At 30.5% G+C, this 25,167-nt stretch overlaps 1 protein-coding gene and 1 long non-coding RNA gene across 11 annotated transcripts; one reads left to right on the top strand and one right to left on the bottom strand.

Moving 5' to 3' along the window:
* The first annotated feature begins 200 nt into the window (after positions 1 to 200).
* Positions 201 to 7,096, top strand: LOC145824583 (uncharacterized). 2 transcript variants are annotated; one of them, XM_082924664.1, is made up of 4 exons: positions 201 to 301; positions 610 to 674; positions 4,446 to 6,069; positions 6,452 to 7,096. In XM_082924664.1, exon 3 carries the CDS (start codon positions 4,457 to 4,459, stop codon positions 5,951 to 5,953), a length of 1,497 nt encoding a protein of 498 aa, XP_082780790.1. In that variant the 5' UTR covers positions 201 to 301; positions 610 to 674; positions 4,446 to 4,456; the 3' UTR covers positions 5,954 to 6,069; positions 6,452 to 7,096. The 2 variants fall into 2 exon arrangements, with proteins under 2 accessions (XP_082780790.1, XP_082780789.1); XM_082924663.1 differs by having other exon boundaries at positions 202 to 301; positions 4,443 to 6,069.
* Positions 7,097 to 10,176: 3,080 nt separating this feature from the next.
* Positions 10,177 to 16,653, bottom strand: LOC114303550 (uncharacterized). Of its 9 annotated transcripts, XR_014366363.1 has the most exons (6): positions 16,177 to 16,653; positions 12,176 to 15,665; positions 11,761 to 11,864; positions 11,510 to 11,647; positions 11,286 to 11,357; positions 10,177 to 10,392 (listed from the first exon to the last, which is right to left on the bottom strand). It is a non-coding gene; the product is annotated as an uncharacterized LOC114303550 (long non-coding RNA). The 9 variants fall into 9 exon arrangements; XR_014366357.1 differs by having other exon boundaries at positions 11,510 to 11,864; XR_014366361.1 differs by lacking the exon at positions 11,510 to 11,647.
* Positions 16,654 to 25,167: the final 8,514 nt, after the last annotated feature.

Here is a 25,167-nt window from a genome sequence, read left to right as displayed (position 1 = left end):
ATTGTTTTGTTTTTATTTTTCTTCTTTGTCCTTTGATACACTTTCTTTGTATATATAAATGTAAGGAACAAGTAAGTAATTTGTTCTCCCTTTACTCTAAAATCATATTGCAAGCAAGTAATTTGTTCTCTCCTCAATTTTTTCCTACACCAAAATGCAAGCAAGTAATTTATTCTCTTCCTTTGTCCTTTGACATACTTTGTTTCTGTATAAATATAAGGATTGGGAGGTAATATGGAGTACCAACCATATCATCATTGATCTTCTTGCTTTCAAAGTCATCACAGGCTACAAAATAGAGGTACGAAAGAGTGTTTTTCTTTTCTTCTTTTTAAGAATATATGTTTTCGTTTTAATTAGTTGGCACTGGCTAACTTCTATTTTTTAGTTTACATGTTAGCCACAATAAGAATTTAATATCATTGCAGGGGTCACCAAGTGAGATTCTAACTTCTTTAAAGTTAATCTTGATTTGTCCTACATTATTGTTATCTCTATATTCATAATGCCTTAACAATGTTGTTTATGAGAAATGTTTTTCGAGGTTCAAATATTTGCAAAATAATGTAGACCTCGTATTTGATTTTTTACCTGAGGGGTTACTTGCAGATCCCTTGTTGCGGTTCCTTGCGTTGCTGAGCCTGTTCAAGACCTCGTATTTGATTTTTCAACAGGTAAATACTCATATAATTAATATTGAGAGAGGGTTGTCTGGTGTTAGTTGGCCCCTCTTATCTATTTTACTGATTGAATAATCTATTGATTTATAATTACACATCCTTAAAAAGAGTGCATCTTATGCATTTCTAATTATGCTATTTTCTTCTTTAATTATGACATTATTTTAGTTATAATTCATGTGTTTTTTAGTTATGCCTCATGTTGTGTTTAATTATCATATATATATTTTTTAAGTTGTGTCTCAGAAAGTATGAAATTATGTTATTTTATTTTTTAATTGTAAGTTGCAATAGTACGTACTTTTTAAGAGTGTGTACCATAGTTATACTTATATTAAGTAAAATGAAAGGGGTATTACATCCTAGTGGAATAAAAAAGTTTTTTTTTCACATAAACAAGGAGGGGTACAAGAATATTTCACTTGTATTCCATCACAAAATCGCTTACACCTCACATAATTTTGTATTTTTTTTTTCTTTATCCCGCTATACTATAATTCCCCCTAAGATAAACTTTTCATCTGAAAATGTTCTATGAGCTCCAAAGTATTAATCTAAATTTATTAAATTTTTAAATTTTAAGAAATGCACATGCCATAGAAATATTGGCCATCTAAACATACCTATAATTTTGGAATTCAAAAATCTTAATATAGAAAGTCAAAAAAGAAATTTAGCCATCTCTAATTTGAAATTTAAAAATCTTTAAAAAAATTCCAAATATGAAATTAGTCTTATATAATTTTAAATTTTAAAAATATTTATTTAAAAATTTTCTATTTTTATTTTTGAAAATAAAAGAGAAATTAAAACAATTCATGTGGCATCTATAGAATTAAAAAAACATTTAGGCATCAAAATATTTATAGCACATTTGTTAATCAAAGAGAAATTAAAACAAAAAATACGTGTGCTGTGCATATTTATAGCCTGTAATATTTTATTTTTTAAATTTTAAAATGCGTGTCATAAAATATAGATAATATAAAACTATTTGCCTATCTACTTCTTTTTTCGTAATTTAAAAATTTGTAAATGGAATGTCAAAAATAAAATTCTGACCATATCTATGTTACATCTATTTTGAGATTTAAAAGAAAAGTCTAAATATAATTTTAATTATATATAATTTTAAAATATTTAAATGGAAAATATGAATGAAATTTTTAGCTACACATTATAATTATCAAATGACCTAATTTTATTGAGAAAAACATTAAATGAAAATTGATAGAATTTATATTTATAATTATGAAATATTTTCTAAATGGAATGATGACTTATAATTTTTTGGTTTTAAGCTAAAAATATAGTTTATAGACTAGCCTGTTTTAGTCTTATATAGTTTTTCAAATATAAATATACTTTAATATAGATACAATAGATATATATTAGACTTATTTTAAGAATAAATATATAATTTCTTAATTAAAGTTTTAAAATGTTAATAAATATACAAAAATAATATATACATTTTCCTATTTTGTTATAAAATATTTCTAAAAATATTTACCGATTAAAAATTAAATTTCGTCTGAAAATATCTATGAGCTCCAAAATATTAATCTAAATTTCTTATTTTCTCAAAATTTTAAAATATTAAGAAGTAAAAATTTCATAGAAATATAGGTCCATCTAACCATATATAAGATTTTTGAAATTTAAAAACCTTCATACAATATTGAAAATCAAAAAAGAAATTTATCAATGTTTTACTCATCATATCTAACCTAGATCTAACTCAAAATATATTTATTTTTATTTTTGAAAACTAAACAATATATATGGCGTCTAAAGAATTATAAACTTTTTAGCGGTCAGAATAATTACGATGTATTTATCAATCAAAAAAGAAATTTCGCATGGCACATATAAAAAGAAATTAAAAAAAATAATTTTTATGTCACGCTCAAAAATGCATGTGTCATGCTTAAAAATATATATTGTTTAAATTATATCTTCTTTTTTTTAAAAAAATAATATCTAACCCTTCTATTTGTTTTAATATTTAAAAATACGTAAAAAGTGTATTTAGATTATAATTTTTTTTTGGCATTTTGTGTTTCTTATTGATAGTCCTTAGGGCTATATTATTAGCAAGATCAATAAATTAATAGGTGAGGTGATTCATGAGTTAGACAGACAATTATTTCACAGTAATATTAGAAATATTAATTAATTTATCAATTAACTCACCAACTAGTTATAATATTAAATGAAACTATGTTAATTAGTGGAATCCACATCAAGCGTTATCTTTTCAAAATTAGTGTATTGGATGAAAATAAAAAAATTATGGCATGTTCTCTTTTTAATCATTATTAATTGTCAGTGAAAGACGGGGCACATTATTTTTAGATAGGAAAGAAAAAAAACGTGTTGCTTTAATTGATTTTAGAAAAAAAGATTAAGATTCATAATTTAAGTCTCACAATGAGTTGATAGCTTATGTGTCAATTTTGATATGTTACAAACTCAATCATATAAGGGGTCCAATTCTCTTATTATGCCTTTGTGAGTAAATTGAGAGACATAAATTATGAATTTATAACGTTTCTTTTCACTTTAATGAGAAATTCTATGAAAACACACCTCAAAAAAAGGAGTATACAAATGGCTCGTAGTCTGTGGGCGGCCTGAAGCCCCGTCTGGGGCCCGGGGTGAGCTCGGCCCATTTAGGCCCGGGCTTGAGCCTAGCCCGAGACCTTGGGCTTGGGTCTGGGTCATCATTTTGAAGCTCGACCTGCCTGGCCCGACCCGCGGGCCGACCCATAGGCTCGCTTAAGGCCCACTCAAGGCCCGGCCGGTCCGGCCTGCCCGAGGCCCAGTGTCTTTTTTAGCTGAAAATAATAGAATTTTGGTAGAAAAAATAAAAAAAACAAAAAAAAATGTTCAAGCCCGCTCAAGCCCAAGCCTCCATGCTTAGGCCGCCCAAGGCCCGAATACTCCCTAGGTCTGGGCCTAATTTTTTTGACTCGACCTGAATTTTCGCAGGAGCCCGCGAGGCCAGACATGAGCCGGGCTGAGTCCAGGCCAAATTTACACCCTTGGAGTGTATCATATGCCTAGTTACGACTTTTGTGATGCTTGGTTATAATCGATTGTAATATTGGTTTTGACCTATTAGGGTATTGGTTAGGACTTTGTTATGATTTATTATGGTTGTTATTTTTTTTATGTGCAGAAGTTAGAGATTATTGTGTTATTTTTATTTTTATTTTTAATTGTGATTGTTATTTTGGTTATGATTAAAAAAGTCTTTACTTATGATGCTAGTGGCGTTTAATTATGACTTATTTAATGTTGATTATGATTCATTGTGGTGTTAATTATAATTCATTAGGTTATTTAGTTATGAACCATTTTGATTTCTTTAGTTTTAACTAAAGGTGGTTTGGTTAAGACACTTCGTAGTACTATCGACATCATAAATTATCATAACTTGCATATGGTGCACAATTAAAAAAAAAAAGAGTTGTGTTGTAGAAATTTTTGAATATTCATTCTCAATTATAATGCGTTACCATGATGGAAAATGATATACAATCTCACTTTTTAGACCCAATGATGTGTAAGTGAGATGATTGGTTGATGATAGAGAAGATATAAGAGACAATGTTACTTTAGATATTCTAATTAAGTGTTAAATTATTGAATTTAAAAAGTGAGTCTAATTTTTTAGGTTGGATAACAATGTTCAATTCATATTTATCCATCTATGTTTACTTATAGTAACTTAATTTTCTCTCCATGTGGATAAAGAAGAGAAGGGTGTGATGAATCTGATTCCAGCATCGTGGAAGATACTATGGGATGTGTGGGATGTTCGGATGCTGGTTCTACTTAGTCTCACTTTACAAATCATTCTTTTCGTCTTTGGCAAACGCAGAAAGAATATGTCGTCACAATGGATTAATGTGATTGTCTGGCTAGCCTACTTAATGGCCGATTCAGTGGCAATTTTTGCCCTTGGCAAGCTTTCTTGTGCCCAAAATAATATTCCTAATCCCACTAATGCATTACAGGCATTATGGGCTCCCTTGCTTTTATTGCATCTTGGTGGCCCAGATACCATAACTGCTTATTCTTTAGAAGATAATCAATTGTGGATAAGGCATTTTTTGGGCATGGGTGTTCAAGCTACTGTGACAATTTATGTCATTGTTATGTCTTGGAGGCATTTCTGGTTTTCATTTATGTTAATTCCGGCATTCGTGGCTGGAATTATTAAGTATGGGGAGAGAACATGGGCTCTTAAGTTAGCATGCCATGATAAATCAGGAAACATTGTACCCTTTTATTTTTTCTTGTACGTTTTTGCTCGTCTTGGTAGTCCTATCAAACAAGTGGAGAGAGATGAAGGAGTTTTAAGTTTGGCCTGCATGCTGGTGAAGGAATTTAAAGAGTTTATAGAGAATTATGACATTGGTAGATTTACATTCATGAAATCGTATGGAGAAAAAAATTTGCGGAATGCAATGAATCTGGATGATGATACATATATTGGGGATATATTGGAGGTTGAAATGGGGCTCATGTACGATTTGTTATACACAAAAGCACCCATAACATTTACCAAGAGAGGGTGCATTTTTCGCTCTATCAGCTTCATGTGTACGGTGTCTGTGTTGGTAGGACTCTTCCGGCTTATCGCCATGGAAGCGAAGTGGCACGAGCAGCACTACTCCATGGTTGATATTGTCATCACAGGGGTATTATTGGTCGGAGCTCTAACTTTGGAGATTTATGCAGTCATTTTGTTATTATTCTCTGATTGGGCGATGCTTTGGCTAATTAAGTGCGGCAGAGGCAAATGGGCAATCCGATTGTTGCAGAAATTTCCTTGGTTTTTTGAAAAGAAGAAGTGGTCTAAAAAGATGGGGCAAATCGATCTACTCGAAGAGGAAGACAAGGGTCCAAAATGGCGTAGAATACCTGGGTTTGGAACGTTTGGGTGGTTTGGGAGGTTTGGGAGGTTTGGGATTCAATACGAGTTCAATAGGTACATGCATAGTAACCCTGGGACGCTATATCCTATGATTATACAATTTATTTGTCGTGCCGCAGACAACTCAATTGACCTTGGGAGTCTTGAGGGGTTCTTTGGCTCTACAGCTTTTCATGACCAAATTATTATTATTCACGTCATAACAGATATATTATACCGTTTTTATGATGATACTAGTAAGTCAGAGTCAGATTTAGAGTCGGTTACAGGCACTTCCGAAAATAGTGCTAACTCATGTGGACATGATGATGACAAGGAAGCATGAAAAACTCTATCAAATTACATGATGTATCTACTCCTCAGCTGCCGTTCGTTGTTGCCTGTTGTTGTATCGGATTGGAAGTTGGCGCATACCATAATGTATGCTCGTGTGTGTTTCAGGTATATTACGGATCCTATCACTACAAGAAATTATGATTTGAGACCAAAAAAAAAAATTAGGAACAATATTACTTTTTAGGGACAAAATATTTTTATTACAAAAAGTGTTATTATTTTATTTTTAGCGATAAAATTAGATATTTAGTGATGAATTATTAGCCTTTTGAAACCAAAAGTTGTGTCTCAAAAAAAAAAAATCTTTGAGAACAAATTATTTTGTCCCTAAAAATGTATTTATTAGCAATATTTTTAAAAGTTTATTTCTAAAAACTCATTTTTTTACTTTTCATGATGACTTTTTGCATCTGTCCTCGCGACAATTGAAATTAGTCCCTAAATATTTTTTATAAAAAAATTTAATTTTTAAAACTCTTATATGTAGAAAAGTGAAAACACAAGCAAGAGAAGAAGGACGCAAATGGTCTCCCTCGGATATGATAAAAAATTTCATTGAGGCGGCAATATATTATTTTGTTCTTGAAAAAGTTGAAAAAGGACAAGGAGCCAAATTGGATTTCTTCCAGGCGGTGGATTTTTTCGGTAAAGATGTGATTATTGAACTCGTCAAACGAAGGTAATAAGGAGGTGAAATGGGAAAAATTGAAAATGGTGTGGTTGGGGATGTTATGCTATGCTGCAATTAGTGGTCCAAAAAATTACCATCTTCAAAAGCTTAGAGAAGGAGGCGAGCTCCTCAATTTGGTTTGGTTCCTTGTACCACAGTCTCAATTTTTTTATGGCGTCAACACTTTCGCTCTAAACGGCTTCTTTAATAAGTATTTTCAATCAATGCCGGATGTCGGAAGGGCGAGGCCGCTACACAACGAAGGCTCTTAAAAAAAAAAAAAGTTTATTTGCATTGGTAATATTTTATTTTGTATATTTTGGTTGTTTTAAAAAATTAAAAGATCCCATTAAATGAAAAAAAAAAAATGTTCAATACAATAGTAATATTATGTTATTGGTATCATCATCCAATAATGTCCTATCATTTATCTTCTCGTGTATATATGGCAATATAGTTATATTTTGAGGTTACTCGTCTTTGGTGAATTTTTTAAACATTTTAAGTAAATTTTTTTTTCTTTCTTTTTAGATTCTTTTAATCTAAACATATTTAAAAAGTAAAATATTTGTGAATTTTTTTATATAAAAAAATTGACTAAGTATAAAAAATTAAAAAAATCAGTACATTTTTCACAAAAAAAAAATATTTTTAGATGCATCTAAGAAAATTACTAATATATATATATATATATATATATAATTCAAAAAAAAAAACTATTAAAAATTTAGAACCAAACACAATAAATGTTATTTAGTTTAAAAGTTGTTTTTTGTTTTTAAAATTTGTAAAACTTAAATTTATAAAGTGATCCCCATTCATCAAAATTTCTGAAGTCGCCACTCTTATCTAATCACTTGCGTTAGTAATTTATAGAGGTAGTAAATGGGCGGGTTAAAACAGGTTAGGTAATAAAATAATTCAACCCAACCTGCCCATTTATTGGTTGGGTTTAAACGGGTTGGGTTAAATTGAGTGCGAATTAGACAAATCAACTTGACTAACCCGTTTACTTTAATGAACTTATTTTGTATTATATTCACATTTTAATAATAAAAAAAATGGTGCCAATCAAAAAATGTCATAAATAATTTTTAGAAAATTACATACACATGTATATAGTCCTATATGAAAAAAAAATAAAAATAAAAAAAATAAAGTAAAATTTGAACCTAAACACATATATAACAATATATATATTTTGAGTTTCCATATGTATAGACTATCGGATGATACACGCATTTGCACGCACAATTAGAATAAGCAAAAATAAAAACAAATATTAAAGAAATTAATATTCTAATATGTATATATTGCCTAAGTGATGCGAGATTTCCTAATCAAACTGAAAATCTTAGATTCAAATTTCTTTCAACACTTTATGTAATTTTTGTTTTTAGGATAAAAAAATATGCCATGTGGCATGAGAAGAAGGTTTGGACACCAAATCCAACCTTCATTTAATAATAGTATAGATAGATAAATGTGTATATCTTCTATATTTTTATTTATACTATTATTAAAAGTGAACAATTCACTTGATTTTATGAACCTCTTCTTTTTTTTTTTGCCAAGTGATAGTCCCCGTTTAGGGACTTACCTTTTTAGTCAAAAAGCCAAAAAGTTATCTTTTTAGCTAAAAAGCCAACAACTCATATCAAAAAGTCAAAGATTCTCTTTTCCCTCTACTTTTTGCACATCTTTTCATAATTAGCCAAAAAATCATCCCAAACATATAAGTTTTTTTTACTTACTTTTTTAACCAAATAGCCAAAAAGTTACTAAATTAGCATGTTCCCAAACGAGGCGTAAGTGTCAATTTTTCTATTCAAAAGGAAAAAAGATCATAGTTACACAAAGGGGCATAAGACCTCAACCAATAACAATCTATTGACGTAATAAAAAACACTTTTCACCACTTAAACAACATAGAAAATATATTTTAAATTTAAAATTAAAATTTTTATTTTAAACACACCTATCAAGTGGGCTCACATTCCTAGTATATATAGATGCATGCAAATAGAGCTAGAAGTAGTTGAAGAAAACAATTTAAAAATCGAGGTTAGAGGGAGAGATAAATATTGTTCAAAGAATTTTGTTGCCAAACACATTATATCCAAATAATCAGAAGCAAACCAGATTTTTTTTTTTTAAAAAAAAAAAAAGCTAGAGAGAGATGTAATGGGTTGTCGATAATTAGTTTTGTTTGGCTTCTCTCTCATACCATCTAAAAAACTTATTCATACTATTCAATACAGAGTTTATCTTCTCTCTCCCTCTAATATAATAATAGGGTCTAAACCCATAAATTTATAGACAAATTGACAGATTCAGGTCAACCTATAGGCAGATTGGCGGATTCAAGTCAACCTTACTATTTCTAGAAAATTTGTAAAAAGGGTTCGAATTTGTTTAACTTTCGTTTCCGTACAAAACTTGATACATTTGATTTTTCTTATTTTTCATGTTTTGCAAATATTTTTAAAATCCTAAAAATTTAGAAATGGACAATTATTGTCGTCGCTCTACCCATCTTTCAACATTTTCCTTCCTCTATCATAAGTGCAATTTGCCATGTGTGTTTTCATTCTTTATGCTCACCAACTTGTAAGTCAATCGAAAATAAATAGAAAATTCCAATGAATGTTTTGTTATAAAATAGCTCTTGCCAAACATAACTCTTAATCTATAAAGTTCACTGGCAAAAAACAGTTTACAATTAAGATGTTTGGCAAAATTTATAGTTTATTGTTTTTTTGTTACAAGAAACAATAAATATGTTTATATTTATTTTTAGTAAAAATGAAAACAAAAAATATGTTTCATATATAAATATTTTAAAATTTTATTTTGAAAACAAGTGAAAATAGAAGCTACAGGACGTGATTATCGACAGTTAAAAATGGTGACTAGAGGTGGTTGTTAGCGATGAGAGATAATGGCCAAAAGTGAATATTGACCACAAGAAGTGATTAGAGATAATAACCGGTTAGCCACCTAAAGTCGTAATTGAAAGTGCTTTTCAACACAAAAATGGTGGCCAAAAATCATTATCGCTAGTAAGAGGTAGTTTATGGCAATGGAAAGTAATAAGTGGTTGAGGGATGTGATAGCCGCACTACTTTAAGTGTGATGTATGTTATTTAATCACGGATTTTTTATTTTGTCAAAGTATGATCTTGAGAGTGTAATTGTTAAGGGTGATTTTTTATCACTTTTTGACTGTCATTAAAAAATAATTTTATCAAGTGTTTTGATCGTGATAATAAACATTTAAATCACAAATTTTAAGTATGATTAATAATCAATAAAACCTAAAAATAAACTTAAATAATTCATGATTAATAATGAGATAAAATCACAGTTATATATATTTCTCATCACCGTTAGTACGTGTAATAAAAAAAGAATTCAACCACAAAATGTGACTATCAATTACAACATATAAACCGTGATTAAAATATGAACAAAACTAATATCTAAAATATAATCAACATTATTTGTACAAAAATTTCCTATGAATCGCAATATTGATCACATATGAATAGCTAATAATCTCATATATTTCATAAACGAAACTTGAATGTTAGAAAAATATATACAATGAAAATTAAGGAATAAAAAGTTTTTTACTATGATTACACAATAAAAATCTCATTAAAAAAATAAAAAATAAAAACTTAAGAAAAACTCAAAGTTCTTGAATATTCTTTCTTCTTTGACCATATTTTTCATTTCTCCAAGCAATTTCTAACCTAAATAATGAAAATACAAATTAATTCAGAAGTCGCTCGAAATATAGAAATAAACTTACTCATTTGTTCAAAATTAAAGAAAACAAAAATCAGAAGAAAAAAAGTCTAAAAAGTTTATAGGATTTATCAGAGTTTGAATTAATCAACTAGACTTGAAATTAAATGCAGGGGTAACATCATCCAGATACATCAACTGGATAGGTAAGGAAAAATATAAATTTTTTGATAAGTGATCTAAGAACAAAGAAAAACAGATTAAAATGGAGAGAGAGCTGAGCAATACACTATACAAAAGAGGGATACTTGGTGTTTTGTTGACATGTCAAGCATTTTCCAGGAAAAAGAATATCACAGAATCACATTACTCTCTTAATCAAGATGTAACACGATTTAGAGTCTCTCTAGAGAACAGCCCTTGGAGTTGGGGCCAACGAAATAATTCAAACTCCATGTGAAAAACGGAGAAAGGCTAGTTCATATAAAAATGAATTAGGGTTCAGGTTAGGGATGAAAGAGCACTTACGTAGTGCTTGGCCAATCCCAAAATAATACAAAATCCTCAATTTCAATATACTAAAATTTCATTGTTTCAGCTGGCAATAACAGATGATTTTGCCCCTAGTTAGTGCTTAAGTTGATGATAAAACTTAACCATTTCCATTAAATAAATAATAAATAGAACAAAAACTAAGGTTAGTAAAAATCAATACCAATTGAAGTAACTGAGCAGCTAAAAATAAAAACCTTATGCTTGACAATGGAAAAGGGTCATGAACTTTAGAAGATGAAAAGGTGGTTCATTAATCTCAGAACATGGTTGCTATATATGAAGGAATGAATCATAGAGGAAGGAATGAATCACAGTGGGGATGAGATTTCAATTCAGAAGTTACTTGTAACTTTGACATAAGACCCAGCTATGTTTGCCATTTTCAGAGTGTTGTGTTACAATTATTACCTCCTCTCTGAAAAGAACAAAATAAAATAAAATAAATATACTACGATTAGTGTAAACAATCTCTAAAATATTATGATTAAGCAAGAAGCTGAACAGAGGCACTACATTTAAATAAAAAATGAAAAGGAATCAACATGAAGAAAGAGCACATGAGATCACCATATACATAGGAAAATTTATATGTGTATTTATATACACACAGCTACACAGTCACAAACATCTAGTAGTAGGCAAGCACTTGTTAAGGTCTTCTAATAAACTATATTTGCATTCAAAAAGCCACCTATAATTGGAGACCTAAAAGAAGTGACAACAAAGCAAAATGGATCAAAGGTCAACAAGATTTGAGTCAACTTGCTTGGCTAATAATGCAAAGATATATTATAATTATAGGCAGCTTCCATGCATACCTGGTTTATTAGGTATGCTAGTGAATGCTCTTGGTGAACTGACGCTTGTAAAAACAAGACTTCAACTCAAGCTATTCAATTTCCTTCTTGGAATTTTGTTTCTCCTGTAGAAAAAGAACGATGTCATTAATGAGCACTTAAACAAGTTCGTGGATGACAACAAAGCAAATGACCATAAGAACTTCGCTTGTTTACAGCCCTATAACTTGAGCACTAGGCAAGCAAATGAATGAAGCATTCACAATCTAAAAAATATTCATCAACAACATCAAGTTTCAAAGCTTGAATAAGAATTGGCTAGAACATCTAAAGAATGAGAAACAGATAAAACTATCATACAGAGTATCTAAAGTCAGTTACAAAAGAAGTGGCAATTCCTATCATTGGTAGAGAGATACGGACTGGAATAGCATACCTAGATCTTCCAGAGCTACTGCTTCAACTGACTATTCAGCTCTCCCTGCTGAGCCGCACATGCTCTAAAGTTGTAGAAACACCAAAGATTAAGTGCACATCTGTGTATCCAACTCAAATTGCCACGTAACAGATAGCAGCGCACGACCCAACAAGCTGCAGAAGTTAGTTGGAAAAACCAGAACACATGACAAACAAAAATTACTGAAATCAAAAAGGAAGAGAAAAATGAGAATCACAAATAAGCTTTAGCTAAAGAATATAAGTTCAGAGCATCCCCATGAACTATGAAGGGTCATATCGCTGCCCAAAATTAAAAAGGCAATGACACTAACCTACATGCATATAAATATAGACACCTAGATTATACGCTCGCATAATGAGATTAAATTATTAGAAAGTTAAAGCACCTAGAACTAATGTAGCATGAAAACTTTCAGAAAATTAAAAGCTCAAGTCACATATGACACATTTGAAATATATGTAAATACTCAATTTATGGTGTACATCGGCCTACCTCAATACATGTTTATTCACTTATAAGAACTTGACCTTCTTGTATGAACTAAACATTTCAGAAAATAAAAAAACTCAAATAAAATACCGTACATTGAAACATATGTAAACACTGTAGTCAAACAAATCATAAACCTACCGAATTTAGCATTGTCATGAGTTATGGCGTACATCAACCTACCTTGATACACGTTTCTCTATGAAGCACAGATACTTCAAATAGGGTGATGTATTCGTATCGGATACAGATACTCCTTGGATACTCGCGGATACGTGTCAGATACTTATTAAAAGTATCGGATACTTCTTAATTGGATACTCCAAGTCATGTTTACTTGCTTTATGAAATTAGAATTGTAACATTTCTTGCATAGTAATATAATATAATATAATTGCAAGTATAAATATAAGAATATTTTTCTAATACTTTATTAAGTTTTTCGATAAGAAGAGCATAATGAGTTAAATAATAGAATTTATCAAATTGATGTATCCTAATTATTTCATGCATGTCCTCTATAACCACATAGAAAGTAAGAATTAACAAGAGAATATAACAATAATAAAATTAAATATCAATAAATAAATAAGCAAATAAACTTGAACACAATATTTTTCACCAATGTCAAAGGAAAAAACATAAGGACAAGTTGTGAATTGTTCTATTATTGTAATATAAATATATTAAACTTCATATTGAAATGAAATATTTGCAAAACTTATTAAAAATTTAAAAAGTAAACAAGCTACTAGCTTAAATTAATACAAAATTCTTTAAAGTTAGTATTTTGCATTATAAAATTATATTGTGCTTTCTCAATATTTTTTAGCTTATGTGTAACTCACTATTAATAATTTAAAAAAATATATTTTTCACAAACGTATCCTAACCGTACCGGTGTCCTATTTTTTAGGTTTTATCCTTAGTTGCACGAAGCGGGAGCGGGAGCAGGAGCGGGGAAGCGTGAGCTGATAGAAGTTTCTTAGGTTGGGAGCGCCTCGGGAAGCGGTAATATATATATATATATATTTAATAATTATTTCTAAAATATATTTATTATATAAAGGTGAGTTAAATAATTATTTTTAAATACATTTATTATTTTTATCTGAAGTATTATTTTTATAGATAATATTTTTAATTTATTTATATAATTTTTTTTTAATTTTTAATTGATATATATTATAAATAAAAAATAGTAAAATAATAAAATATGTTAAAAAACAGTAAAATAATAAAAAATTGTAAAATAATGATTTATTTTATAAATCTTATTAGATTTTTGTTATTATATTTGATTGAATTAGATTATTTTATAAATCTTATTAGATTTTTTTTATTATATTTGATTTAATTAGATTTATTATTATATAACAAATTATATTATTTATTATATTTGTTATATGTGAAAACGGGAGGGGGGAAGACAGAACAGAAATCGACAAGAGAGAGAGAGAGAGAGAGAGAGAGAGAGAAGAAGAAGAAGCAGAAGGAGGTGAGCAGATCGAAGGCGATTGCCATGGCGATATCAAGACGATTGAAGGTGAAAGCGAAGAGGAGTAGATCGCAAGGCGAGAGCAGATCGAAGGTCGATGTCGAAAGTCCAGGCGATGTCGAAGGTCAACGTCGATGTCGAAGGAGAAGGCGACAGCGAAACCAGGTCTCTCTCTCTCTCTCCCCCCCTTAACGATCCCATCTTGGACTGAATCGCGTTTCTCTCTCCACAGAAACGCGATTCTTACACGCTTCTTTCTAGGAAACGCGGAATCGCGATTCTTACTAAGAATCGCGACCTGTTTGCACGATTCCTGCAACTAAGGTTTTATCATATCGCCATATCCGTATCCGTATCATATCGTATCCGTATCCATATCTATGCTTCCGAGATGTTTATTCACTTGTTGTAAGAGCTTTACCTTCTTATAAGAACTAAATATATGCACATGTCTCTTGAACTTATTTCTGCCACTAGCACCTGGTTCAGGAGAACTTCGCTTGCCTAGTGCTCATGTTGTCGATGAAATTTGGTAATGCTTCACTCAATATGGAGAATATTCCAAATGCTTCATTCAATGTGATGAAAAAAGTGTTTTTCCCTTGATTTGATAAGCATTTTATGAAAAGGTTGGAGATGGATTTTGAGAAATTTTTCATCAAATTTAATTTGATAGAATAATAATAAAAAAAGGTTTAAGGATTGAAAAAGAACTTTTTTAGTTGCAGCAAAGCAGAATGCTAATTTTTTACCGTATAATCGTCAGCCAAAAAGGTTAATCCAAATATGATTCTTCATGTAAGAAAAGGAACGTGGAATTTGACTAAACTTCGGAAAGAAAAGTAGTCTTACCTAATTAACTGTGGATAACAGATGCAAATACAATGAAAACTTAAGAGCCATGACAAAGTGAGAATTGCATTTATAAGGTAAAATGTCTATCTTACAACAGCCTTGGCCTCATCCATCAATCTCAAAACTCTAGGTCTGGGCCCCACTTGCCCATTAACAACACAAATCCATTTTCTTGGAAATCATTCATCCGGAATAATCACCCACATAGATGAACGAACAAGTAATCATAATGAAGAACAAATAAATTCCTACTTACAGTTCCAGATTTGATAATTTCCTTGTATCTTTCAGTCTTCCAATCCTACAGATAAATAACCCTAAAACAGTCCATAAATATAGCCAACTAATTGATGATACAGATTAAAAAAAATCTCTTCCATTTGGAGGAATTTACAAGATCTTAGCATAAATATAGCCAATTCATCTCTGTTAAAGACCATGATCTCTTCCCCCTTTTTCCCCCAATTCTTCTCTCCAATAGAAGAGCTTTAAGAATAATTATGACAAAATTGCTATTGGTAACTTAGAGAAATCCTCTCTTTGCTCACAAGAGAAAGAAACCCTCACTCAACCAATCAGCCTGGCCTGTTTGGTTACCGAAATGTCTAGATAAAGCTGAATCACCTGAAATAGAAAGAAAGGAAATTTTGCTAACAAATGCAAATCCAACTAATTGACTTACTTAAATTTATTTTATTTCATTTTATTTTTAAAAAAATTTCCTAGAAACCAAAAAACCAAAATCAAAATCCAAACTCAACTATTATCAACTAAAACCACGCAATCAAACAATGATAACATCAAAATTAAAAGCACAACTACAATCAGAATTTTAAAAAAAATAATAAAAAAAAAGATCAATATTTAATTATTTCGATGTTGAGCAAGGTTTTAAATGAATTGAATTACAAGTACTTGTAATTTGAATTCTGAAAAAGTTGGGAATAAGAAATGCGAGAATCAAATATTCATGAGTTCAAATGAGTCCCACTCAGGGGATAATGGTAATCTGTTAGGTGAAAAAAAAGGTGTTAAAAAGATTTATTGAAGAGCTGGTGTTAATAATATGTTTAAGAATATAAAAACTAATTCATAGAATCAGATATAGAATTTGTATAGATGGACAAAATTTTACAGAAGTAGAGTTGTGGTGGTCGTCGGTAGCGCCGGAGATAGAGCCGGCGACGGAGGCTCCGGCGGAGCGAACGTTGGAAGAGACAATCTTCAAACAAGAGGAAAGAAACCTCACAGAATTCGGGATGAAGGTGTGCTCGGTCTTGTTGCTTTATTGTGCTTTCTTCATAATCAAAGACTTCTTCAAGTTTCACCGCTCACCGGGAAGTTACCGGTAACGATAACTGCTTCGCCGCCGCCTCCTCCGTCCGCCTCCGCCGGCGGAAACTGACGATCAGATACTCCGCGGCGGCAGATTTGGAAGAAGCAAAAGAAGCGGTGGTGGCAGTGGAGGGAGATTTTGTGTTGTCGTGGTCGATCGAGAGAGAGAGAGAGAGCAGACTTGAGGGAGTCCCTAGGGTTTATAAGGAAGAGTCGTGTGTGTTTGGACTCAATCTAAAGCAAGATTAGAAATTAGATTAGAAATTATTTTAAAAACAAGATTGGAAGGAATTGTGATTAAAAGTATATAGGGTAAATTAAACTGACCCTTCCTGAGGTTTTTTCCGATAAATACATGGATTTTTTCTATAATTTTAATAATTACAGTAATTTTTTCTATTTTCATGACATTCTTCAAATTTTTTCTTTTTGTTAAATTGAAATAAATGGTGTTACTAGTAAATGATTTTATTGTCTTTCTTTTTAAAATATTAAAAATATTTTTGAATCGGAGGACAGGTTTGAAACAGTATTTTTAGATTTATTTTTTAAAAATATTAAAAAATGTTTAAAAACTTTTATTTTTTATTTTAAATATATAATTTTTATTTAAACGTTTTATTTTACTTTGTAAATATTTTAATTTTTTTAATTTTAATATTTTAAACTCAAAATATAACTTCACACTCAAATCGTAATCAAACACATAACTCAAAACTCATTTTAAAAATTATTTTCAAACTTCATAACCAAACACATAACTCGAAACTCCACATTATTTTCAAAACTCTACACTCAAATCATAACCAAACACATAACAAAAAAATTAAAATATTTAAAAATATATTTATAAAATAAAATAAAATATTTAAAATAAAACTATATATTTAAAATAAAAATTATATATTTAAAATAAAATTTTTAATATTTAAGAAATATATTTATCATAAGTTTGTATTTTTTTTAAGTTTGTGTTTGGTTATGAGTTTTGAAAATAATTTTTTAATTGAGTTTTGAGTTGTGTATTTAATTGGAAAGACTCTATGAGTTTTGAAAAGATTTTTGCAAGTTTTTAATTGGAATTGTGATTCTAAAAGAGAACCAAACATGTTTCTAAAAAAATCTTTTTTGGGAACATGTTTTTATTCAAAACGCAATTCAAAAATTATTTTTAAAACTCATAACCAAACACAAACTTAAAACTCAATTCAAAATTGTTTTCAAAACTCAAAACCAAACTTTTTCCAAAACTCTATTTTAAAAGATTTTTTTTAAAAAAAAAATATTTTATTTTATTTTTTAAAATTATTTTTAGAATCATGATTTGAGTGTGGAGTCGTATTTTGAGTTAAGAGTTTTGGAAAAAAAAATTGTTTGGTTATAAGTTTTGAAATTTTTGGAATTTATTTTTTTAGGATAAATATTTTATATTTTAAATATTTATTTATTTTTTTAATGTGCATTACATTTCATACATGTATGTGTTGTATTTTTTTAATATTTTAAATATATTTTTTAAATATTAAAAAAATTATTTTTTATTTTAAATATATAATTTTTTATTATAAATATTTTATTTTATTTTATAAATATATTTTTAAATATTTTAATTTTTTTGTTATGTGTTTGGTTACGATTTGAGTATAGAGTTTTGAAAGTAGTGTGGAGTGTTGAGTTATGCATTTAGTTATGAGGTTTGAAAATATTTTTTTAATTGAGTTTTGTGTTTGGTTACGATATGAGTGTGGAATCGTGTTTTGAATTAAAATATTAAAATTAAAAAAAATTAAAATGTTTACAAAATAAAATAAAAAATTTAAAAATATTTAAATAAAAATTATATATTTAAAATTAAAAAAAATAAAATTTTCTTAAACATTTTTTAATATTTTAAAAAAATAAATCCAAAAATACTATTCCAAACATTGTTTGTTTCTTCTAAACCTGTCCTCCAATCCAAAAATATTTTTTAATATTTTAAAAGGAAGGGCAATAAGATCATTTACTATAGAAAAAGTAACACCGTTTGTTCCAATTTAATAGAAGGAGAAATCTGGAGAATGTCAGGTAAAATAAGGGAGGTTACTGTAATTATTGAAATTATAAAGGAGGTCACTATATTTATCAAAAACCTCAGGAGAAGTCAGTGTACTTTATCCAAGTATATATATAATCACACATGTTTGGAATTTGAGATTAAAAATAAATACTATTTTACTTAATTAAATCAAATGTAATTAAAATATCATTTTAATTTTTTTAATTACACTTCTAATGAAAGTGAGTTTTTTAATTTCTCTTGTGTAATCTTTAATTATTATTGTATTAGTGTGGGGGTTAGTTGACAGATGATGTCATTGTTGTGAATGTAACCGATGGCGACGAGAATGAACGGTGATGAGAATGAATGCCAATGAGACAAATTTGGAGTGAATTTGTCATCCCCCACCTCTACTCCATATCATGTTAGGGGCAGGGATAGGTTAATTTTGTAATTTTAAAATAATAATAATAATAATAAAAGATAATATAGTATATTATAGATAATAATTTATAATTAATGAGTTAAAATATGTACTATGATAAATAAATCAGTAAAAATGAACATTAAGTATAGTATTTTAATATTTTAATTTTATTATATTAAAAAAATTGAGACGAGAATGGGGTAGATCGGGATGGAAGAGTAATGGGTGGTAGTCGGAACGAATAGGAGAAAGAAGAAGAAATGTCAAAAAAAAAAAAATTAAATAGAAAACAAAACCAACTTTTTTTGTGTTTACAAAATTTAATAAATTTTGTAAACTGTTTGCAACTTTTTGAAAACAAAAACAAAAACCAAATGAATTTTGTTTATAGTTTTCAAAAATTATGTAAATATAAACAACAACAAAAAACAGCAAATATAAGAGGCACTTGCAAGCAGCCGGGTCTATTGACTAGACTTATTTACCTATAAGTCCTGACTGATAAATTTATCACTATAAATTTATTCATAAAACAAGAGACACTGATAAATTTATCACTGAATAAAAATAATAGGACTTAATGGTATTTAAGTCTCCTTAATGAGACTAATTAGTAATTATCTCTAAATATAAACATTACCAAACAGGCCATAAGGGTCTGGTTTCTCTTGAAATCAAGATCTGGAAGGGTGCCTGTTCAGGCATGTGGGCCCATCAAAGGTCCTATTTTGATGATCTCAATCATTCATTTTGTATGCCCATTCGTCTATATTATCAAAATAAATAAATAAATAATCAAATAATCTTAACTTATTCAATTAATCATATTTGTGTTTGAAAAAATGAATGACAAGGATGTGCAGTATTACGTTAATTTAAGGGAAAACGTTATTGTTGGTGCATACCATATGTATCTTATCACAAAATATGTAATTTTATTATAAAATTATATAATATCAACTACAAAATGTGTACTCTCACCACAAAAATGCCCACAATTTTGTAGTTAAATGTTGTAAAAGTTTGTTGTTTAATTATGACATTTTTTATTACGTTAATTTGTGATGAAATCATATATTTTATAATTGATATTATAAAATTTTATAATAAAATTACATGTTTTGAGATAATATCCACCCTAGGAGAACCCTAGGAGAACCCTAGTTTAATTGAGGCAATTACCCCCACCTAGCTGAAAAAAAAAAAAAAAAAAAAGTCTCTGAATGAGTGAACGCAAAAAACATAAAAAATAAAAATAGAAAAGGGAATGTCTAATAGGAGACAATTTGCTTTCACTCATTCAGAGACAGTCTCTCTCTGTCACGACCCAAACCCGGCCCTATGGGTTTAGCACCGTAACCGGCCAGTAATCCGAGATTACCGAAGGCCTGCAGAACAGTAATACAGTAAAACAGAGTACAGGGCCTGGCGGAAGCCAATACAGTAAATAAATAGTGTCCATTGAGCTGTGACAGTCTGTATGCAAAAAGGCTTTTCATACATTCACACATAAACAGTACAGAACAGTATGTACAATATTCACATCCATTCAACTAGGGACTCAACCCTACAGAACAGTACAGAAAACATTCCGTCTGTACAAAACAGTACGGTCTAAACAAAACAGTAAAACAGTACAGAAGGGGGAAAAACAGACAGAACACCCCCAAGCCATAGCATGGCAACTCGGAACCTCGCAGTGAGGCACAAAGGCTGGCTTGACAAACTGGAGTAACCCTGACGCCTCTAGCTGCGGTCCGGTGCCTGTGCACCTACATATATATATGAGCAGTGAGCTAAAGCCCAGTGAATAACATAAAGCGTAAAGGGGTTTAGAATGAATGTCCTTACAGTAATGAAAACAGTTCAATTCAATCAGTATTTCGGTCATTCAGTACAGTAAACAGTCATATGTGGTACATCCATTAGCATAACAGTAACAGTAGGTCTTGAAAGACCGAACAGTAATGATGGCCATCAGTCAGTAAACAGTAGTGGTTCCACGAGGGAACCGACAGAGATCTCTGTAACAGTAACAGTAAACAGTAGGTGCTAAGGATGCCACAGTACAGTTCAGAAATAAAGGACATACATTCATTCAGTTAACAGTAATCAGTTCAGAAAACAGTACAGTTCAGTTGTTCAGAAAATAATCATTTGTGAACATATCTTTACACAATCGTTACTCACAGAGTTTGGGCTACAGTAGGCTAGAGCGTGTCTCCCCAGTTGCCAACCCTACACAGTTAACAGATTGAACACACTAAGCTACACAGTTGGGAAATATCATAACTTAATCCCTAATTTGCCTTGGTGTGTTCTACAACGATATCCTCATCTAAATGTCTTAAACTAGGCCTAAGAATGCCTATGATGGGATGAGGATGCAAAAATGCACATTTAAAAGCATTTTCAGGATTTTCAGAGAAACAGAGTCCCGCTCGAGCGTAGGTTTCCCTGCTCGAGCGTACAGGCAAACGAAGGTACACGCTCGAGCGTAAACTTTCCCGCTCGAGCGTACTGTAAAAGTACTGGATGGGTGAAATCCCCGCTCGACGCCCGCTCGAGCTTGAGACATGACTCCGCTCGAGCGCCCAATCCTCCGCTCGAGCGGACTGTAAAACAGTGCAAGATGCTGGAAGCTCGATTTTCCCGCTCGAGCGGCACTTCCCCCGCTCGAGCGGACGACTGAAATCTGGAAATCCCAGATTCGAGCTCCAAGTTCAAAACCAAGCTCAAAAGCATCAAAACCAATCCTCTTGAGCCCATTTTCTGGAAAACATTTATAAACGCATAGAATATCATGTTTCAAAGCTCAATTTTTAGAAATCAAAGCCCAAGGGTGTTTAATTCAAACTCAATTTAAACCATTTTTTCCAAGCACAAGATGAACATGCAAACATGCATGAATTCAAACCATTTCAAAGCTTCGATTTGATGCTCTAAAGAGCCAATTCTTTTCAAAACATGATGAAATCATGGACTACACTCAAGGCATGAACATGCATGTAACATTTTGCTATGAACTCAACTCAAAATCCAACAATACTAACATGCATGCAAAGATTGAGCTTCAATCCACCATTAATGAACCAAATCATGACTTAGCTCTACAAATTAACATGAACCATGCAAGAATCAACTCAAAACATGAACAAGAAGACAATGGAGCTACCTTTAGTCTTGTATTTAGGATAGGGAAGCTCAAATGTACAAAAACTCCTTCAATTCTTCAAGATTCTCAAGCTAAAACAACAAGAACAATTCTCTCTCTCTCTAACTCTCTTCTAGGTCGGTTAGAGGCAACACAAGAGCTGATGAAATGTTCTTCAAGTGTGTACATAAGGCTCAAGTGTGCGTGTGAGATAGTGGCCCACTCAAGGGCAAAACGGTAATTAAGTCCAACTCTTCAATTAGCTTATTTAATCTAATTTAATCATACACTACAACAAAAGTAATCTATGGTGACGAAAAGTAGTGAAGAAAATAAATTTTCTCACTAAATAAGAACAATTCGTGACGAATTATAAAATTTTGTCACATATAATAAAAAAATAAAAATAATAGGTGACGAAATTTATTTTTGTCAATAAATACTTCTTTTTAGGTGAGGAAAAATTAAGTTTCGTCATCGAAGGTTTTCCCGCTAAATTTTTTTTGGTGGCGCCAAAATTCTGAGACTTTTGGTGAGAAAAAAATTTGTCACTAATTATAAAATTATTACTGAGGAATATATTTTCGTCACCAATAATTTTACCTTTTTCCTTTTTTTTGAAAAACTTGATTTTAAATATTTTAAGATTATTTGGTGTGAAATATATTTTCGTTATTAATAATTTTTAATATTTTGAGACCTTTTAGTGAGGAAATTATTTTGTCACTAATTTTAGAGGGAAAATTTTGACAAATTGGGTGGTAATGAAAAAAAATAGACTACTAATTTTTTCCTCTCTTTGTTTTTTTAAATCAATTTTCCTCTCATATCTCTCTCACTACAACAAATTGCAAATTTAGTGACTAAAAAATTTCATAAAACACATAGATTTATTTTTTGGTAGGAATACTTTCATATTACTGCCCAATTTATGAATTATGATTTATTTTTATTTTTTTTTCATATTTTTTGTTATATTTACATACACCCAAAATTGAAGCACCAAAAAAATTCTGATTTGGCACCTAAATTAGTCCCAAAAAAAACTTTTCAACTCCTTGATTAGAACATTGTGCCCTAATCCATCTACAGTTCTTTCACAAAACTGTAACAGAGAACCACTGTGAGGACGGTTCATCCACCACCCACCATGAGGACGGTTCATCCTCCACACCATGAGTTCGTCCTGTACCGACATTAAGCTACAGCACCACCGTGAGTTCCAGGTCAGTTAGTTGTCTCTGTTTCTCTTTTTCTACCCCTCTCTCTATCTCTTCAGGTCCTTGGGTTTCTCATTCTCTACCCTCACTCTGTCTTCGGACTTGTTTGCGTGAATGGAATTCATTGTTAAGATGAGATTAAAGTCATTTCATTCATTACTTCTAACATCTCCAAAACTTCTCTACTTTAAAGGGTTCCATGAACAACTTGAATGATTTTAATTTGGGGAAAAAATATAGAAAATAGAATGATTAACATGTTATGTATTCTGATTATGATATTCATATTCTACCCAATATAATCATTGAAGTGAATGAATTGTTGGTGATTCTACACTCAATAAAGTCTCATGCTTCTGATTATGGGTCTGCTCGGTGTTTGATAAAATGCCATAATGGTTAGTTTTTTCTTTATTGTTTTGTTTTTTTTGTTTTTGTTTTTGTTTTTTTTGTTTTTGTTTTTTTTTTTTTAAAGGAGCAACAGGATTGGATAATTATAAAATCTTATTCATCTTTCATTCCCTCCAATCACAAAGTTATTGTAATGACAATGATGTCCTTGTTTTGCATTTCGCATCCTTGGTTCTTGTAATGAATGATAAATGATAATGATGTCCCTGCTAGACATGGTCTAAATTCATGCCAGAATTGCTAATTTGCTAAGTAATAGAAATTCCCTTTCTTTTGTTAGATGTCCTGTTATTTTTCATGCCAGAATTGCTAATTTGCTAAGTCCTGTTCCACATTTTTCATGCCAGAATTGCTAATTTGCTAAGTCCTGTTTCACATTTTTCATGCCAGAATTGCTAATTTGCTAAGTCCTGTTCCACATTTTTCAAAGTAGAAGTATTTTTTTTATTATTTATAAAAAAATCTAAATCAGATGTAAGTCATTTACTTCTCACTTTGCACCCTTGACAATACATGTTTTATTCCCAATTCATTTCAGCAACCAGAATGTTATGAATTTGATCACATCCATTTTGATTCAAGTATTGGAAGTCCAGTTGCAATATTGTATGGTGCTCTTGGGACAGATTGCTTTAGAGAATTTCATGTCGCATTGCTGGCAACAGCCAAAGAGGTCTACTACCTGATGCTAAGCTATATTATTTTTACTTGTTACTACATTTTTTTATGTACCTACTGGTGAGCTATTCTATATGGTTGTGCTACTACTGGTGCATCATCAGTAAATATAGATTTTTCCATAGAGTAAACATTTGTCAAAATAGATTAGCATAAGGCTTCTTTAGTGATTGATTCCCACTTATCACATAATTGAGTTGTATTTTTTCCCACATGCATCCTGGTTATCAAAAACTCATTGGATACTCCAACACACAAGTCCATGTCTCAGACAGAGTGGTAGAGTCTTTCTAGGATAGACTAGAGTGCTGTAGTAGAGCATAATTGCAAAGTAGACAATAGTGCAAAACATCTTTTAAGATGGCTTCTTCAAGTTGATCTCTTATTGTAGTAGCAGACAACTTGAAGACCAAATGGGGGGCGTTTGTAAGAGAAAGTTTTGTAAAGCTACTATTTTGGTGAATAAAATTCAGATTTGCAGTGCCTAGATAAGCCTCTTTGTTACTATTTTTATTATCTATTTTTGGGTAGAAATTGATTGCATGAAGTTGAATATTTGTGTAGAAATAGTTAGATTTACATGTGTTATGTTTGTGCCTTGTTATGCCCTGTTTGTGGCTTCTTCTTTTTTTTTTGTATTATTAACTAAATTTTTTGTTCATTTTTGACTTTCTATTCTTTTTTTCCCCCGTGTCACCTGTGTAAAAAATGTTGACATTGATCAGATTCAGATGATTGAAGATGTACTTAATTTGAGCCTTCTTGACTATGGAAAACTACTTTAACTTTCACCCAATGCTGTGGGTGCTAATCAAACATCTGAACATGGTCTTCTCTCTGAGCTCAACGTCGATGGTTCT

The sequence above is a fragment of the Camellia sinensis genome, chromosome 4 (assembly GCF_055761805.1).
Source record: "Camellia sinensis isolate YWXY chromosome 4, ASM5576180v1, whole genome shotgun sequence".
Classification (NCBI taxonomy): Eukaryota; Viridiplantae; Streptophyta; class Magnoliopsida; order Ericales; family Theaceae; genus Camellia; species Camellia sinensis.
This window is presented reverse-complemented; position numbering and strand designations above follow the sequence as displayed.